This window comes from Puma concolor, chromosome A1 (assembly GCF_028749965.1).
Source record: "Puma concolor isolate L17-30 chromosome A1, mPumCon1.1.hap2, whole genome shotgun sequence".
Taxonomy (NCBI): Eukaryota; Metazoa; Chordata; class Mammalia; order Carnivora; family Felidae; genus Puma; species Puma concolor.
In genome coordinates this window covers 224,926,032-224,945,561 of record NC_141667.1, presented here as the reverse complement: position 1 = coordinate 224,945,561, position 19,530 = coordinate 224,926,032, and the positions used below count along the sequence as shown (strand labels likewise).

The following is a 19,530-nucleotide window of genomic DNA, read 5'->3' as shown; positions in this document are numbered from 1 at the left end:
ACCCAGAAATTTCAGTAATTCTGAAAAGCTCATGATTAAGCAACATATATAAATACAGATATCTCAAAGTCTCTGGTTTTGTCTATTTTTTTACCATTTCACTGCATCTCCCTACTCCATGGAATGGGCAGAGCAGAATTTCACAGATAAGAGAAATCAAAACACTTCATTTATTTAAAGTGATTTGCTTAACGCCAAAACATTGTCAAGTGACTGCGTGGAGACTGGAATTCAGTTCTCACTTCCGTTCCATTATTCTTGCCACTAAGCCAGGTTCTCTGAAATGCCGTTTTCCTCAAGGAGATCTCTGTCCACTTTGATCCTGATGTCCATTTGTTTTTGCAGTGCCTAAGATGCAATTCAAAGAACGGGTGTATATTGGCAATGAAAATGATGGGCAGATAGTCGCAATGATCCACAGGAATGGAGACATTCACTACAGGTCTTCAGTGAGATGCTACACACGCCAGGGGTCTGCACAGGTGATGGCGGACTTTGAGGAACGTCCAAACACTGATGGCTCCATCATCACGTTCCTCCCTGGTAAGGTTGGGCCTGACATTTTTCTGTGGAATTTGAGGAAGCCGAGTTTTTGATGAGAAATATGTACCAGGAAAATACATGTCCCTGACTTCCACAAGCTTATGGCGCGGGTTTACGTGCACCGTGTGAATAGGGCAGAGTAGGCTGTCACAGATTGAACAAATGTCTTTTTCACGTCGTATTAATTTATTAGTTAGTTTCCAGTGATGTGCTGTATTGTTTACCCAGGGGCATATCAGCTGTATAGTATCTCCCGCTGCTGGGAGATAGGGTTCAAACAATAGAAAGGAGAGGAAACAGATGTCACACGTTCAATGTGAATTCAGAGCCTCAAAATGTTTGGTCACTTTGATCCCATAATTGTACTAGAAACTAGTACTGTGGTCACATTAACTCTGACCGTCCGGTACAAGGCTGCTAAATTTGCTTCCTGATCGCGATGCAAGAAATTCATACATAAAATTGGTATTTGCTCACTATCCTTGTTTTCTAAGATGAGCAACAGAACTTAAAAACAGACATTAAAGAAACTTCCCATGCAAGTAGGAGCTCTCGTTGCATATGTTCAAACATTTAATCATTCATTCAGCAAATATTTATTGGAGGCTTATGACATGCCGGATACTGTTCTTCGCCCTGTCAGTACAGCGGGGAGAAAAGCAACATCCTTGCCCTTGCGGTGCTTGTATTCTAGCAGCCCATGTGTCTGTCCTTTAGGGCCTGGGATGGGATTGGGATGGGATGGGATGTAACTGACGTGCTGTCGTTATCACTGTGCCAGGTGAGACTGAAAAGCCTTGTGTCCTTGAGCTGATGGACGACAAACTCTATGAGGAGGTAGAGGAGCTCCGCCTGGTTCTTGGCACCCCACACAGCAACTCCCCCTTCGGGGCTGCGGTCGGGGAACAAAATGAAACTCTGATAAGGATCCAAGATGATGCTGATAGTAAGACGTTATTTCTTGTGTTCAGCTGTAATTTGGAAATTGAAATCCCTCTATGTTGATATTTTTGGTGGCTCAGTAAATAACCCCCTCTTGCTTTTTGTTAATGTTTATTTACTTATTTTGAGGGAGAGGAAGAAAGTGAGCATGAGCGGGATAGGGGGAGAGAGAGAGGGAGAGAGGGAATCCCAAGCAAGCAGGGTCTACTCTGTCAGCACAGAGCCTGATGCGGGGCTTGATCCCAGGAACCATGAGATCATGACTTGAGCTGAAATCAAGAGTCAGATGGTTAACCGACTGAGCCACTCAGGTACCACCCGCCTCTTTCTGACTAAGGTTTTAAAGCAATTGAGAAATAGGGAAAAAGAGTAAGACAAATGGGGAGCCAAATCAACCATTAAAATTGAAAGCTGATGTTGGAGAATATGGTTTATATATAATGCCGAATTTTGAATGTTCATACCTCCCACCTGGTAGAAATAGCCCTGGACCAGCAGTTTCTCCCTCAGCGAGAAAATTTGTTATCAGTTTTCTCAGAGACCCACTCCTGTAAGACTTATGGCACATAGAGGCCACCCAGAGTACATGCTCTCTGGGGCTGGTTAATTCCCAAGGAAGGAGCTGGACTTCACACACTCAGTTTCTCTTAACCCACTCACCAATAATTACTGGTGAGGGGACGGAGAGATGCCAGGAGTGTAATAGTAATTAAGTTCTTCCCATGTAGAAAGAAACATTAGAAATGAAGAAAAAGTACTCCCCTTACATTTTAATTTATCCACATTTCTCACAATTTTAGAGGCCATCATTAAATTTGGAGAAACCAAATTTAGTGTCAGTGAACCCAAAGAACCAGGACAGTCGGTGGTTATAAAAATTCCAGTGATTCGCCAAGGAGATACTTCGAAGGTTTCCATCGTGAGAGTCCACACCAAGGATGGATCAGCCACCTCTGGAGAAGACTATCACCCTGTGTCAGAAGGTACGGGCGTTCCCAGGGCCTGCCTCCAGGTGGGTGGTGCTCACACTATTTATTGGCACTGGTGCCCTTGAGAAAACGAAGTGAAATACCCAACTGAAACAAAAATAGACATACCCCTTTACATTAATCTCTTCCAGAAAAACAAAGGCAGTGGAATTTAGTTCCAGAATTTTCCTTTTTGACTTACAGGGTTTATGTGTGAGGACTTAGGGAAGTTGTGAATAGACCAAATGATTTTATGTTCTAAGTCTACTTTTACTTTTAATAGGTGTTACCTTTATTATGATAATCAGATACTAAATAAGTTCGATTCTAGAATATTCTAGTACGATGAAAATATGCATGGTAGCTGAGATAGTTTTTTAGTTTATAGAACACCAACAATCTAAAACTTCAAGCTACAAAATTTTGTGTTAATGAAGGGCAGAAAAAGGCCGGTGAAATACCAACCAAAGAGACCATGAATTTTCCAGGCCTTAGGATTTCGTAATGGATGCTTTTCATCCAGCCCTCTCTTTCTTCAAATTTTTGGACCATTTCACCATTTTTTTTTTTTTTTTAATTTTTTTTTTTTTCAACGTTTATTTATTTTCGGGACAGAGAGAGACAGAGCATGAACAGGGGAGGGGCAGAGAGAGAGGGAGACACAGAATCGGAAACAGGCTCCAGGCTCTGAGCCATCAGCCCAGAGCCCGACGCGGGGCTTGAACTCACGGACCGCGAGATCATGACCTGGCTGAAGTCGGACGCTTAACCGACTGCGCCACCCAGGCGCCCCTCACCATTTATTTTTATGAGTAAAACAAATCAGTTCTTCTCTCTCTTTTTATAAGCTATTTGCTGACAGAATAGCTATAAATTGATTTCTTTGTCAAAGGTAAGTTTGTGAATCATGTGGAGTTCTACTTATCCACATTGTTTCTAGTATCCTACCTGTTGCTACCAACAATCTTTAGTTCTTTTTTTTAATGTTTTTATTTATTCTTGATGTGGGGGGAAAGGGGCAGAGAAAGAGACAGAGGATCCAAGGGAGCACTGCTGTGACAGCAGAGAGCCAGATTCGAGGATCCAACCCATGAGCCATGAGATCATGACCTGAACCGAAGTCGGACACTTAACCGACTGAGTCACCCGGGCGTCCCCAATCTTTAGTTCTTGATCATACGGCATCAGGCATTCACCTTGATCTCCTAACTTGTGAAAAAAAAGAAGGTTGGAAAATGATGGACAATGATTTCTGAGTCAGTAATAAAGTTGATGAAGACAATAGGAAAAAAAAAAAGCATCCTCTACCAAAAAGCTTGTTTTCCTTGCATATATGGTAAATGTTTGACTACTGTAAGGCTTCAAAGTTATCCTCAGAATTTTCTCTTTGCAAAGAATGATATATTTATATTTTAAATATATATTATATTATATTATATTATATTATATTATATTATATTATATTTGAAATAAATCACATACAACCCAAAAGGAGAAGAAAAAAACTGGTTAGCTACAAAATTATAAAAATCTAAAATAAGTCTTTTTTCTGTAAATAAGCAGATTTTACATAAAGGAAACACCTTCTAAAGATGGAGAATGTGACCTTTAACAGAAAATGTTTTTCAAGGAAACAAAACAATTTTTTTTGCTGAAGCAGAAATAAAACTATACCTCTGTAGTAAACTGACCTATGAAGTCAGAAAAAGGTTAAATATCAGTGAATCAGCTTGTGCCTCTTTTATCCCATTGTAAACATGCTGTTTCTAAAGCTTCCGATTAAAATGTCATCTCTTCTAACCCATATTCTAATTTCTCCCCCTGTGGTCAAAATTGAGGCCAGTCCCTAATGAACAAACAGAAATAACAAACATAGAAGAAAAATTGAAACTTTTTTTGTGCTAAAAATGTCAAAAGTGACAGATAAAGACTAAAGTAATTGAGTCATCAAGGAAACTTACCTATCATCTAGCAAGTGTACGGTGAGAAAACAGTCATTTAAATATTTAAAAGAAATACTTAAGTTTTTAACTTCTTAGAAATTGGGTTTCTGTAGCTCTGGATGTTATAAAACTTGACTGCTTATATAAGGGCTAAACCAAGTGATGAAAAGAGTGAAGCAAGTGACGTAGGAGGGAAAATGACACGTTGGAGGCGTTACTGAACCATAAAGTCCATTCCCTGCTGGGAAAAGCCGGCACCATCATAGCCAGCTGACTTTTGCCAAGCAGGAAAGTGCAAAAGAACTTAAAAAAAAAAATCTGTATTTTTCTATGCAATCCCCAGATATTTTTGGTTTCAAAAACTAATTTTATAATGAAATGTCACAGGAGTCAGACCAAACAAATTGATGGGCCAGAGATGATCAGCTCTTTTCATCCTCCGGAACAAGAACCCTAAATTCTCTCAGGGTCTGAGAAACCCAAGACTAATAGACTCAAAGAACACGCTAAGGCTAATGTGGAAGATGGCTATATATAGAAACAGAACTTGGGGCGCCTGGGTGGCGCAGTCGGTTAAGCGTCCAACTTCAGCCAGGTCACGATCTCGCGGTCCGTGAGTTCAAGCCCCGCGTCAGGCTCTGGGCTGATGGCTCAGAGCCTGGAGCCTGTTTCCGATTCTGTGTCTCCCTCGCTCTCTGCCCCTCCCCCATTCATGCTCTGTCTCTCTCTGTCCCAAAAATAAATAAACGTTGAAAAAAAAAAAAATAGAAACAGAACTCATTTTAGAGGGATCTGGCTTATTAACTCAATTTTAAAGAAAAAAAATCTTTTTCATAATTTTTAAAAAAATAGAAGTAGCAGAAGAAACACATTGGAGACACATTTTCCTTTGCCACACTTTAAAGGATTTGTAATTTAGAGTTCTAATGGTTGAACTTCAGTTACGTCGGAAACAGCATCTGCTATCTTCTCTAATTGGAATGATATGCATTAAACTTTTTATTTCTCTTCTGAGCCAGTTTCTCAAAAGGTACAGGAAAACCAACAAAGTCGTTTATCCAAGTCTCATGATATGGGTAGCTGCTGACTCTTGAGTTCAGTAAAATCAATTAATTTTTAACGTTTTAAGAATTTTGAAATGAATAATTTTTTAAAAGGATTCTCATAACTGGGTTTCATTTTCATGACAATGAAACAAATTTGTTTTTAGTGAGGGCAGGATTGAGGGGAAGAATACCATTCGCATCTCTCAAAAAGAATTTTCTAAGTTTCCAAGATTAACGCCAACAACAGAAAAAAGTCTTCTTAAAATATAATTTGATACAATATTAAAAAGCTCAACAATTTTATATCCACCTTATATAATCCATACATACTTAATGCAAGTGCTGTTCACAGTTCATAATATTTATAAAATTAGTCACTTAACTTGGATCCTATTGGCTCAGAAATTCTGGAACCAAGAAGTCCGTTTTTCTGGTTACGCCTCAGTATTAGAACTGGTGATCTTCTGTTCCATTACTCTGTGTTTTTTCAGACTGTGGGCCAACAAACAAATATAGTAGCTTCTGATTAGAATTTTATTTGGATGAAATTGAATAGAATGGAAAACATTGAAGTGCAAGACCTGAAGTAAAAATAAATGATGTTTTCAAACTTGTGATTCCATTTTATTCATACACACACACACACACACACACACACACACACACAGACACTGGGCCACAGCGTGAAGTGTTTTTCCTCATTGTGAGTCACTATCAAAAAAGCTTGACAAAAATTTCACATATTCGTGTGTAAAGGACTTCAATCTGTGATTCTGCATTTGTAGAAATTGAGTTTAAGGAGGGAGAAACGCAGCATCTTGTTAACATTGAAGTAATCTTCGATGGGATCAGAGAAATGAGAGAGGCCTTCACTGTTCACCTAAAACCCGATGAGAACATGATTGCAGAGACTCAGGTAAGAGAATGTGGATACAAATTCAGGGCTTGCACTTTAATCGGGGAAAATGCATATAAGCCTCACATGGTATACAGTAGACTAATGGAATTTTGTGCAAGCCTCGTGTAAGGAGATGTGCATAAGCCCCTTTTCACCTCAGAAATAAATGTTGCTCCTATTACTCTTCTTTTGAAAAGTCATGTGTAGAGAAACTCAGAGACTACAGTCACTGAGCCCCACGTCTGCCCATTTAGCCTTTCCATTTCAGTCGGCAGCCATTGAATTTGAGATTCATTTCCAGAAAGAGAGCATCATCTCCGCATAAAGAGAAGACTGTAAATTCAGTGCTGCAGCTCATTAAAGTGTACATTTTAATCCACGTCACAGTTTGCTGTCCCTCAAAATTCCCACCGCTCATCCTAGCTTTATCAAATGGATGTCCGGAGCCTCAGCGACCAAAATGTTATGGTCCTAATACTGGTTTTCTGTGCTCATTTCACTTAAATTGTGTCACCGGGGGCGCCTGGGTGGCGCAGTCGGTTAAGCGTCCGACTTCAACCAGGTCACGATCTCGCGGTCCGTGAGTTCAAGCCCCGCGTCGGGCTCTGGACTGATGGCTCGGAGCCTGGAGCCTGTTTCCGATTCTGTGTCTCCCTCTCTCTCTGCCCCTCCCCCGTTCATGCTCTGTCTCTCTCTGTCCCAAAAATAAATAAAAAACGTTGAAAAAAAAAAAATTGTGTCACCGACCAATTTTCTTCAAGATACACATAATTTCCACAGAATGTTGACATTTGAACCTTAATCTCTACAACTGAATAATTTTAGGCACAGACCAATGTTTCTAATATCTATGCTTAAATTTACTGTTTCTTTGATTATTTAATTTACTATTAGTACAAAATCAAATTGGGCAGATTTCTTCCCTTCAGTATTTGTTATCATTTTATAAGCTTTCCTGCTTGATGGTATTTCTGCTACAGTGCCTGGCTTTTTTTTTAAGTCATATTGAAGATTCAAGAAGTATGGACCGAAAACCTTTCCCACGTATATATTTTTTATAACCCTTGATCACATTAAAAATGATTATTGCTATTTTTATGGAGCATTGCATTAAACTCTTTGGGGTGAAAGGAACAGAGATTCATTCAGGTCACTTCAAGGGACAACAGCTTCTTTTACAAATCCACAGGTGAATATAGATTTGGAAACTGTGATATATAAGATATCGGAAGGTTCTTCAGGAGCTAAGGCAAATTTATCGGCAGGGTGTCCTGGCATCACGCTCTGCCTGGGCTTCAGGCTGTGCTTCTTGTCTCTGCTCATTTAAAGCCTCGCTTTTCACTGGCATCCGCGTCAGTGTGGCCATGCTGTCACATGACCCCTAGGATCTGCCTTATTTCAGCCTGTCGCTCAGCTTTTTTCCCACTAGCAACTAATTGGCCCTTTCATGGGTCTTCCATGTCTCAACCCAAGACAGATTCAGCCGCGATCATCACGATTTGGAGAGGAAAAATAGAACCCAAACACCTCGTGAACCACCGGCCAACCCCGGCTGCCCTGGGCTCATGCACCCTCCCCTGGTGCCAGAAGAGATGGCCAAGGTGCCAGAATCACCCAGAACAAACCACATAGGGCCTGTCACTCTGCAGGGGCCCTGCGCGTGACAGTTCTCATCATTGTGACGCCAGGGACGTGCCAAGCATCATGGGTATCATACCGTACAATAGAAGCTCCTAGAGCCAAATATTTTAATAATCAAAGGTAATTATCTTTTCCCTGTAGGTCACCAAAGCCATTGTGTATATAGAAGAAATGAACAGCATGGCAGACGTCACTTTTCCTTCTGTCCCTCAAATTGTGTCGTTACTGATGTACGATGACACTTCCAGAGCTAAAGATAGTGCTGGACCTGTGTCTGGCTATCCCGTCGTCTGTATCACAGTGAGTAGGCAATTGACAAAATTGAGAAAAATTGCAAAATGACTATTTAAAATAATCATAGATGTTAGCCAGTGTAGGATAGGCTTTGCCATGAAGAAATGCCAAGTGGAAAATACCACAAGGCATAAGCTTTGAACCTTGGGGACAGGAAAACATAACGTTAGTCAAATAAAGCTCCTCTTTTTCTTCCTTATCCAACAAAGGTTTATTAACTCATGTGTACACAGTGTGTTATCTCCTGTTATCTCAGGGTCTGCCATTGATAGAAAAATAAATAAGGGTTGAACTGTGCACTCAAGAAACTTAAAAATCGGATTTTTAAGGAAGAGAAAAATGGATAGGAATTGTCGCTTTACCAGAGGGTAAGATGTGATCATGACCATGAAAGCCAGCTAAAGCCCCAGCTCCATGTGTGAGAAGAGGCTTGGGGCACTTGTGTGGAATTTCAGCAGTTTAAGATAAGAGTCAGACAGGGGAAGGCCATTCCAGGAGGAAGTGATTGCAACACGAGCTTCATCTACAGGAACAGCGCTAAAAAATGGCATATTATGATTACTTTTTACTTGCCTCTCCTTGACTTTAAGTTATAAGTTCCTTGCGAGCAAAACTGGAATGCACTTATTTTTATATGTTATTTTTATATGACCACAGCCCAGGTGTAATGATCTACGTATAATAGGCACACAATAAATGTTTATCGAATTAACTAGGCAGGTAAGAATTTGGTCCCAAGTTATAGAGTTCTTTCCATGTTATACGAAGGACCGTGGACTTCATCGGTTGGGTAGCAGGGGGTTCTCGCGCAGAGGAACGGCAGGAGAAGAGAGCTGTGTTGGAGTGTCCCCACACAGCAGTGTGTCACTTGCCGGGAAAGACCCCCAGCCTGCTGCGAGGTGGTGCTGGGAATGGGAAGGAAGGTACCGGCTTAAACATTGCAAAAGAAGAATCAACCAAGTTCACTGACCCACCGGAAGTGGGGGACAAGATGAGAGAGAGGAGGGAGGGAGGGAGGGAGGGAGAACAAGAATGATTCGGGTCATGAGGTGATGCAAAGCATAGCAAGTTTACGGGCATCAAGTTAGAGTAGAAACGCCCAGTAAGCTATGTGAAATGGAAGCTCAGAGTCCACATGCCTGTTAGGGCTAGAATAGAAATGTGCCGGCTGCATGAATAGCAGGTAGAAATGGCAAAAAGCAGCAGGGAAAACACTAGGATAGAGAGCTTGAGAGGCAGAACTTCCACACTGTTCTGTGCCGTGGCCCTAACAGTCACTTGTCTCCCACAGGCTTGCAACCCTAAATACTCAGACTATGACAAAACAGGCTCCATTTGTGCAAGTGAGAACATCAATGACACCTTGACCCGGTACCGATGGCTGACTAGCGCTCCCGCTGGCCCTGATGGCGTGACCAGCCCCATGAGAGAAGTGGACTTTGACACCTTCTTTACGTCATCCAAGATGATCACCTTAGACTCTGTATACTTTCAGCCTGGCTCTCGGGTGCAGTGTGCGGCTCGTGCTGTGAATGCCGATGGCAATGAGGGCCTGGAGCTGATGAGCCCTGTCGTAACCATCAGCAGAGAAGAAGGTACTGCACTGCCATTGTCACGTGACGACCAGTGAAATACACAAATGTCTGATTCCTGGCTATTAGTTCTCCCAAATGCCCCCATGCATTCCTTAATATTCTTTAAGTGCTTAATTTTTTTTAAGTTTATGTATCTGTTTTGAGAGAGAGAGTGAGAGCGGACGAGGGGCAGAAAGAGAGGGAGAAAGAAAATCCCAAGCAGCCTCCGTGTTCTCAGTGCCAAGCCCGACGCAGGGCTGGAACTCACGAACCGCGAGATCGCGCGTGACCTGAGCCGAAATTGAGAGTAGGACGCTTAACCAACTGAGCCACCGGGTGCCTAAATATTCTTCAAGTACTTAAAAAATGACATCATTTTTATAAAAATATTCATTAGAAAATAAGTATTTATTTGTTCCACGTGTTTTGATCACCTGTTATATGCCAGACTTTAGGCTGCCACACGCATACTTTCTGCTGGTGATGAGAACAAGAGATCAGGATGCTTATTCTAGAGGAATTCACTCAAGCCAGGGACAAAGATTAACTTTAGTCTGGACAAGGCACAGTAAAAGTGATTCGTTCTACCCTGGGTGGGTCAGGAAAGGTTTCCTCAAAGAAAAACTGCTTACGCTGAATCTTGGAAACAGCAGAGAGAGAAAAGCATGAGCAATTGCTGATAGAAGGCTGAAAAATCCTGGGATAATCCAGAAACTACAGAGACATGGGGAAGCATGTGAGAGGGACACTAGGGAGAATCTGGACACGGTGGCTCCTATACGATGACCTGGTTGCTGCACAAGTAGGAGTTTGCTGGGGACCGGGCCCGAGGAGGGATGGTGCAGGTGGAGAGAGATGTACAGGTGTCCACACTCTGTGATTATGGGGGTGGGGGGGGGGGTCCAGGGCCGAAGCCCAGACACTGGAGGTGAAGAACAGGATGTAGCTGGAGACAACACTGAAAAGACAGGAACTCTACTTTATAAACTAATCTTACACTCTGGAGAAGAACTTTTAAGTTAGATTTTTATTTTTTTTTTAGGTTAGATTTTTAAAATAACAATCTGGTGGGGCGCCTGGGTGGCTCAGTCAGTTGGACGACTGACTTCGGCTCAGGTCATGATCTCACAGCTTGTGGGTTCTAGCCCCACGTTGGGCTCTGTGCTGACAGCTTAGAGCCTGGAGCCTGTTTCGGATTCTGTGTCTCCCTCTCTCTCTGCCCCTCCCCAACTCACACTCTGTTACTCTCAAAAATAAATAAACATTAAAAAAATTGAAAGTAACAGTTGTTTATAAGATTTTATTCCTAAAACTTCCTTTGCATATAATGGTTCAGAAGTGTATTTGTTGCATAAAGAAATGTTATAGGTACCACCTCCCACAGTTAATACTCAGGATCGATATTTATTGATATCATATATAGTAAACATGCTCTTCTGTTAGAATTAAAATATACGGTTTTTAATTTTTTTTAATGTTTTTATTTATTTTTGAGACAGAGAGAGAGACAGAGCATGAGCAAGTGAGGGGCAGAGAGAGAAGGAGACACAGAATCTAAAGCAGGCTCCAGGCTCTAAGCTGTCAGCACAGAGCCCGATACAGGGCTCAAATTCACCACGAGATCATGACTTGAGCTGAAGTCGGACGCTTAACCGACTGAGCCACTCAGGCACCCCTAAAATATATGGTTTTTAAATTCCTCTAAAAACCAAACTGTTATGTTAGTACCAGAAAGGAAAAAAAAATTAAACACTGCCTTAAAATGAGTCCCCCTCGGGGCGCCTGGGTGGCGCAGTCGGTTAAGCATCCGACTTCAGCTCAGGTCACGATCTCGCGGTCCGTGGGTTCGAGCCCCCCGTCGGGCTCTGGGCTGATGGCTCAGAGTCTGGAGCCTGCTTCCGATTCTGTGTCTCCCTCTCTCTCTGCCCCTCCCCCGTTCATGCTCTGTCTCTCTCTGTCCCAAAAATAAATAAACGTTGAAAAAAAAAAAAATGAGTCCCCCTCTTTATAAAATAGTCCAGATGCTGGCAACTGCCTTGATTTCATTGCTACCTTAATAAATATTTGTCTGTTTCCTTTGTTTTGTACAAATAGAAAAGAGATTATATATTGCCTAATTGTCTTGAAATTACAACCCCGCATCTTTGTTCCATGTTACGAAAATGAAAACGTTACAATTCTTTTTTTTTTTTATTTTTATTTATTTTTTTTAATTTTTTTTTTTCAACGTTTATTTATTTTTGGGACAGAGAGAGACAGAGCATGAACGGGGGAGGAGCAGAGAGAGAGGGAGACACAGAATCGGAAACAGGCTCCAGGCTCTGAGCCGTCAGCCCAGAGCCTGATGCAGGGCTCGAACTCACGGACCGCGAGATCGTGACCTGGCTGAAGTCGGACGCTTAACCGACTGCGCCACCCAGGCGCCCCTACAATTCTTTTAAAGTAAACATTGGAGGAAGATTTTCATGTCAGCATTCTTGAGGATCACTGAGAGCTAGATAGATGTTAGACAGAAAACAATCTTATATCATCATGTGTTTCAGTACGTGTCTGCATATGTCAGTATCAGTATATTTTGTATCAGTATGTATATATCGCTTCTCGGCCTTTTGGCTAAGATCAAGTGTATCAGTATGTATATTATAAATTATAATTCATAATACACATACCATAAGAAGTTACATATATAGAGAAAACTCTACTGTATACATTTTGTTGCCTAATTTTAAGGAGACTTTAGGTTTTTTTGTTTTAAAGATGAGTGCATTTTTAGTTGCTTTGATTATCAATACCGATACTTTATGACTAGTCAGTAAGTAAGTATATTATTCTATGGTAAACATCCAATTCATGTAATTAAACTGTAGTTATTTTTTCCTGTCGGCTTTCACATGTTATATTAAAATGACTTTGTAAATATGATTATAACCTAGAATGAATGCCCAGTGTATTAAACAATTGAACAGTAAACAGAATAATTAAACATTGAACAGTAACGATTTTTTCTCAAACTTTATAAAACACCCAACATGTAAAGAAGTAGCCAGTAAACTGTCTGCTGTGATTGCTTCTCACACCAGGGTTTTCGGCTTTTTTATAGCTCTTCTTAGCAATGCTTTGGTCCACAGAGAATTTTTAATTTTATTACTTAAAAAGTAAGGGTGCCTAGTTTAAAAACATTCTCTAGGTGTTGTCTGTTTTCTTCTTTTAGCATAAACATGTTCGTTTTTCCCTGAGGTCTTTGTCAGCCCCGAGTACCAGGGACGGTGGGAGCAGAACCATTCTCCGCTAAACTGCGCTACACGGGCCCCGAGGACCCAGAGTACACAAACCTTATCAAGCTCACTGTCACGATGCCACACGTAGACGGTAGGTGGCTTGGGTGAGCAAAGCCACGGGAGTGGTTTGGGCTCCTCCGTACCTGGTTCATGTCACTGAGTGGTCGAAATCACCAAGCAGACAATACATGTTCGTTGTGCAACTTGACCATTGAGTCCTTCTGCTTCTTTCAAGTGTTTCTGCTTTCTCTCGATCCTGTTTTTTTTAAGTGTGACGATTTACGCATTCTTTAAAATGAAATAAATTTAATACATTGTCCAAACACGATGGAGCGAAACTTTGGTTAATGTGCTAGTTTTTATGAAATGGCACAAATATGTCCATCCTTAAAAACTCTTAATCTTAAACTTGGAATTCTGGTAAAGTATCTCGACATCTCATTGAGCCTTCAGTGTGTATTTGCTATTTCATAGCCGGAATTTTATAAATCCAATTTATAAATGGTGTTCATTTTCTCCAGATAAGAAAGTGTGGCCAGAATTTATGAGTCATTAACTTTATCCACACTGGGAACATTTTCCCAAGTACAGAAAATGTTTTCTTTCTTTTTTTTTTTTAACGTTTATTTATTTTTGAGAAACAGAGACAGAACGTGAGTGGGGGAGGGGCAGAGAGAAAGGGAGACACAGAGTCCGAAGCAGGCTCCAGGCTCTGAGCTGTCAGCATAGAGCCCGACGCGGGGCTCAAACCCACAAACCGTGAGATCATGACCTGAGCTGAAGTTGGACGCTTACCCGACTGAGCCACCCAGGCGCCCCCAGAAAACATTTGCAAGTTCTATTCCCCTCAATGACTTTATACCTGAAATAAATTGTTAATATTAATTTCACCACTTGGTGTGTTAGTTATAGTTTAAGTAGCTAGGTGAGAGGAAACAACTGGTCAGTATTGGGAACGATAAAGTAGAATTTTTCTTTCTCAGAAAAAAAAAGACGTAAGTGTGTTTTTCCTGCTTATTACAAACCCAAATTTGTGTTGGTGGGAGATAGGTGGGCAAGAATGTGCACCTCTTTACTTTACAGCATAGTGAGGGGCCCACGTACGCCCAGCCCATCTCTAGGCTCATGTTGGAGATGTGACTCAAAGGTGCGAAGGGAAGGAGGGACCCAGCAGGGAAAAACAAGCTATAACAGTCCTAATAGAAAGGCTGGTCCCTCATGCTGCTCCCAGAACTGACTGTGCATTGTGTGCATTGGTCAATAGCCACAGCTCTTCCAGGAGCATGGTAGAAGCTGACCAGTTCTTTTGCGAGGCCAAGGGTCGCTCTAGAAGAATCTGAGAATGAGAGGTGGGTAAGGTTCCAGGAGAACACCTCTCTCATGGTCCTTTGCTGCGTTGTTTACACCGGGCTTCAACAAACTGTGGCCTCTGTGCTAAATCCAGCTTGCTGCCTCTTTTCAAACAACCTTGCAACCTAAGAATGGTTTTACATGTTTAAATGTTTGGAAAAAAACAAAAGAACAATATTTCATGGAGCGTGAAAATTACATGAAATTATAATCCATTGTTCATGATAAAGTCTTCTGTTAATACTTTTACATGTCTCCCGTGGCAGCCTCCCATCTACCATGGCAGCATCGAGCCGTTGTGACACAGACCTGATGGCCCACAAATTTTAAAATATTTACTATTTGACCCTTTATGGAAGAAGTTTGCCAGTCCTCGGACTGTATTTTATAGGGGTAGTTTTAAACTACCCCTTGGTCTCAGAACATCCTTAAAAACTAGGATCTCAAAGACTTCCTGTTTTTATGAGTTATGTCTGTAAATATGGCCTAGATTTAAAATTAAAATTAAGGAGTTATTTTCATTCAGTGAAAAATAAATCCATTGCATATTAGCATGAAAAACATACTTTTAACAAAAATAACTATAATTGGGGCACTTGCGTGGCTCGGTCGGTTGAGTGTCCGACTTCAGCTCAGGTCATGATCTCGCGGTGCATGAGTTCGGGCCCCGCGTCAGGCTCTGTGCTGACAACTCAGAGCCTGGAGCCTGTTTCAGATCCTGTGTCTCCCTCTCTCTCTGTTCCTCCCCTACTCGTGCTCTGTCTCTCCGTCTCTCTCTCAAAAATAAAGACTAAAAGAAATAAAAACAAAACTATCATTTATAAATCAAAAAATTTATTGGTTTTCTTATACTTTTAAAATATATTTAATGTCTGGCTTAATGAAAGACAGCTGAATTCTTTTATCTACTTCTGCATTCAATCTGTGGCAATGTGTGATGACCTGTACCCTCTGAAGAAGTCCACGGTACACTAGTGAGAGAATAATGGTGGGAAAGTCAAATAATGCCTTAGAATCATTATGAGAATAGTTTTAGTATCACAGATCTCCTGAAAAATTCCAGGGGACATCTGGGACACCACCTTGAGAGTAATCACTGCCATACAGTATTTTATAACACTTGTCTTCTGGAGGATGAAGAAACGACAAGTGTTCTAAGCCCTTTGCTGGTGACAATGGCATCATGATTACATTTCCTCGCAGGCATGCTCCCTGTGATCTCCACTAAAGAGCTTTCCAACTTCGAGCTCACCCTCAGTCCTGACGGCTCAAGAGTTGGAAACCACCAGTGCTCCAATCTTCTGGACTATACTGAAGTGAAGACCCACCATGGTTTCTTGACTGATGCTACAAAAAATCCAGAAATAATTGGAGAGACGCATCCTTACCAGTACAGCTCGTCTATCAGAGGTTCCAGTACCTTACGCTTCTATCGAAACCTGAACCTGGAGGCCTGCTTATGGGAGTTTGTTAGCTACTATGACATGTCAGAACTTCTGACTGACTGTGGAGGCACCATCGGGACGGATGGACAGGTATGGATTTTGAACATCTGAGCTTCGGTCACTGGAAAAGCCAGTTGGTTCTGTCCAAGTATACAGATTTGGACTAAAGCCCACCTCCAGGCTTCCATCTTGGTGGTAGTTCATTAGGCACAAGAGACACTGTCATGACTGGTGTGAAAATTCATGTCTGCTTCTGGAATCATTATCATTGTCTTTGTATCAAAGGGTCACTGTATAATTATTGCCATAAAGTCCAAGTCTCTTCTGATATTATAAAATTCCAAGTACTAATTTCTTTTCAAAGCATACATCATCATTTATTGTGTATACATACAGATGTCTGTAATGTATCATAAATCATCTAAGATGAGGATTTTCAATCCTCTGGTGAGTTCAGTTTTTCTTCTTCCTTATTTTCTTCCTGCACCTTCTATCTTTCTGTCCTTTATCCCGTCTTCTCCTGCCTAGTTTTCAAATCCCCTTTGCCTCCCTGTCTGCTTCATTTCTCCATCACTAACATAGTCAAAAGCATTTGTACTACAGTCTTATTGTTATTCCTCCTCTGTGTTTATTGACTCCTCCTCATACTACGCAGACATTTGCACATAAAATACACAACACACACACACACACACACACACACACACACACACACACACAAAATCCCTACCCTCATCATCATGAACAAAGTTGTTGTCAAAATGATGAAGAGGCAAGATCTCCGTTGGCAGTTATGATAGAGAATCTAAAATATGTTGAGTGTAGTTTAGAAGCGTAATGAGTGTTTGAACTAAAAGCCATGCTCTGTCCTACCTGGACTAAACAAAGAGTTTATATAAGCAGGCTTACACATTAAGGTGTTGAATGGTACCCCGTATGTATCACGTCTTTCAAGACTTCGCCAGGGTGAGGCCGGATTTTGACCGATCTATATCCCCGTGGTGTTAAAGTATAAAACATGTAGTAGCATTAGAAATGTGAATGACAACAGAGTATCAGTTTAACCTGAGGCGAAGCTGTGAAACCTGACACATTCAGCTAGTGTTGACGTGGAATGGGCAGCCATTGATTACATCTGGGGACTACTGGACTCCCAGGTAATGAGACGTTATCTCCATCTCCTCTAAAAGCAGCAAAATATTCAGAAACTTGCAAGGATTAGTAAAAATTCACGAAACACCAACAGGAAGACAGCACGGAATGCTGGAAAGAGCATGGATATCAGAAACTAGCACATGTAGACCTAAATTTGGCTCTGAGGTTTTCTAGCTTTGTGTGAGTTACTTAAGCCCTCGGAAGTGTTACCTCTTCAGGTCCCTCTTCCCCAGTGTATCTTTGCCACCAGAAAGAAACGTGAAAGAAAAAAGTCTTCCCCCAGAATAAAAATCAAGGCTCATATTAACAAATCTACGTCAGCCTTTTCCTTTATAGGTCAAATATCCCTGGTTCCTTCAGCTGGGACTCACAGAACTTGTTTCCAATCCGTTATTCAATCATTCCGGTTTTCTTTCTCATTGCTCTTCTCTCAGGATCTTGCATAAGTCACAGGATCTGTCAGCATAGACAAAATTAGATATATAATAGGATTACATTTTAGTTCCAGTTCTTTGTTATCATTCACTCAGTACCATGGAGCTTTTCTATGGTTCTCACCTAGGCTATAGTTTATTTTCACCCTCAAGAATGTTTTCCATCTTTTCTGCAAAGTGGCAGCATTTTTTTTTTAATTTTTTTTTTCTTTTTCTTCAACGTATTTATTTATTTTTGGGACAGAGAGAGACAGAGCATGAGCGGGGGAGGGGCAGAGAGAGAGGGAGACACAGAATCGGAAACAGGCTCCAGGCTCCGAGCCATCAGCCCAGAGCCTGATGCGGGGCTCGAACTCACGGACCGCGAGATCGTGACCTGGCTGAAGTCGGACGCTTAACCGACTGCACCACCCAGGCGCCCCAATGGCAGCATTTTTTGATCCTTTATATCTGCAACCCAGACAGCCTTCTCTAGTAAAAACCTTGCACTTGCCCGTTGAAGTCCTATCCTATTACATCTGCCCACTTCTTCAGTGTCTCAAGGGCATTATTTTTTTTTTACTATTTATTTATTTTAGAGAGAGAGCACAAGCAGGGGAGGGGCAGAGAGAGAGGGAGACACAGAATCCAAAGTAGGCTCCAGACTCTGGCTGTCAGCACAAAACCCAACGCAGAACTGTGAGATCATGACCTGAAGTCGTACGCTTCGCCCCAAGGCCATTCTGAATGCAAATTCTGTCCCTCTAATGTGTTCATGTCTCTAGCCAAATCTTACCATAAAATGCTCAGCTAAATTGACTATACTTTGCTCTGTGTGTGTGTGTGTGTGTGTGTGTGTGTGTGTGTGTTTAAATCACAGTTCCTCTATTTAATTTTTTAACTTCAGTGTTTTTTCCTTCCTATCACCACCGCCAGGCAGAAAAGTCACTGCCCTGCTTCTGTAGTTCAGCTGTCAGCGGTTCTGCTCCATTAGGTGAAAGCCAGCAGCCGGAGGCTGAAGTTAAGATTTACCTCCCTGAAAGGCTTCTGGTACCTAACACTAGGAATAGAAGAATTATCTCATCCAATTCTTAACTGGTTTGCATTACCTTCCTAAGATGCCCAGATGCATATAGGAGTTTCTTCTTAGAAGCTTTGTTTTTGTTTTTGTTTTTTTTTGCTTTAGAATTGTTGAAAATAAATCTAAAAGTATCACCATCACAATCAACATAAATAGAGATGACCAGATTCAGTATAAATCACTGAAATTTCAGGATCTTGTTATAAAATTTTAAAAGCCTCAGTATAAACTAAACATTAATACAATCTAATAAGACATGTTGATCACTCTCTTAGAGTGGAGCTCAGAGATGTTCATCTCCATTTCCCCTACTTTCTTCCTTAGGCTTAAACTTTTACTTCTCCCCACCTCCCCCCAACACACACATTACTTAAATATAGGTGAGGAAGAAGAAAATATAAAGTAGAAGAAATATAGTAGCTCTTTGAGCTATTTCCCTAATTTTCCCCATTACTTTTGAGTTCTGGAGAAAAAGAGAAAATACCTAATGATTGTACTAACGATAACAATAATGATAATAATAGCAATAGCTAACAATTATTTAATGTCTACTCTGTGCCCGCCATTCTTCTAAATACATATTTCCACAAATTCTGTCCTCACATTATGAAACAAATATGAATTTTTCCCCCTTATTAGACATAAGAAGGCTGAAGCAAAGAGAATTCAAATAATGGCCCAAATTCAATTCGCTTGTAAACCTGTGCTGTTAACCACATCATGATTCTTATCTGGACATCTAATTGAGTGAATTAAATGCCATTTGATTGGGTGAATGACAGGAATGGATGTGGTCCCAGATATAATTGCAGGAAAGGCAAATGTACTTCTCTGTGCTTGGGACCAAAATGCTGCCCAACCGTGGTCATGAGAATGCATGCCAGTTAGGTCTATGCCCCCTGCTGATAAAGTTATACAAATCCAAAACTTAGCTCACAACTGTGAGATCATGACCTGAG

General features: G+C 41.2%; 1 protein-coding gene and 1 pseudogene across 1 annotated transcript in view; both read left to right on the top strand.

Annotated features, from left to right (window-relative positions):
- The window catches only part of FREM2 (FRAS1 related extracellular matrix 2), a 170,299-nt gene that overhangs the window by 134,509 nt on the left and 16,260 nt on the right, over positions 1 to 19,530 (top strand). The window contains exons 9-16 of the mRNA XM_025924262.2: positions 346 to 543; positions 1,325 to 1,489; positions 2,286 to 2,468; positions 6,228 to 6,358; positions 8,123 to 8,281; positions 9,567 to 9,870; positions 13,087 to 13,218; positions 15,681 to 16,012. Coding sequence (XP_025780047.1) covers positions 346 to 543; positions 1,325 to 1,489; positions 2,286 to 2,468; positions 6,228 to 6,358; positions 8,123 to 8,281; positions 9,567 to 9,870; positions 13,087 to 13,218; positions 15,681 to 16,012 — 1,604 coding nt within the window. The remainder of the gene's footprint in view (positions 1 to 345; positions 544 to 1,324; positions 1,490 to 2,285; positions 2,469 to 6,227; positions 6,359 to 8,122; positions 8,282 to 9,566; positions 9,871 to 13,086; positions 13,219 to 15,680; positions 16,013 to 19,530) is intronic.
- Positions 12,443 to 12,523, top strand: LOC147584814 (U2 spliceosomal RNA; annotated as a pseudogene).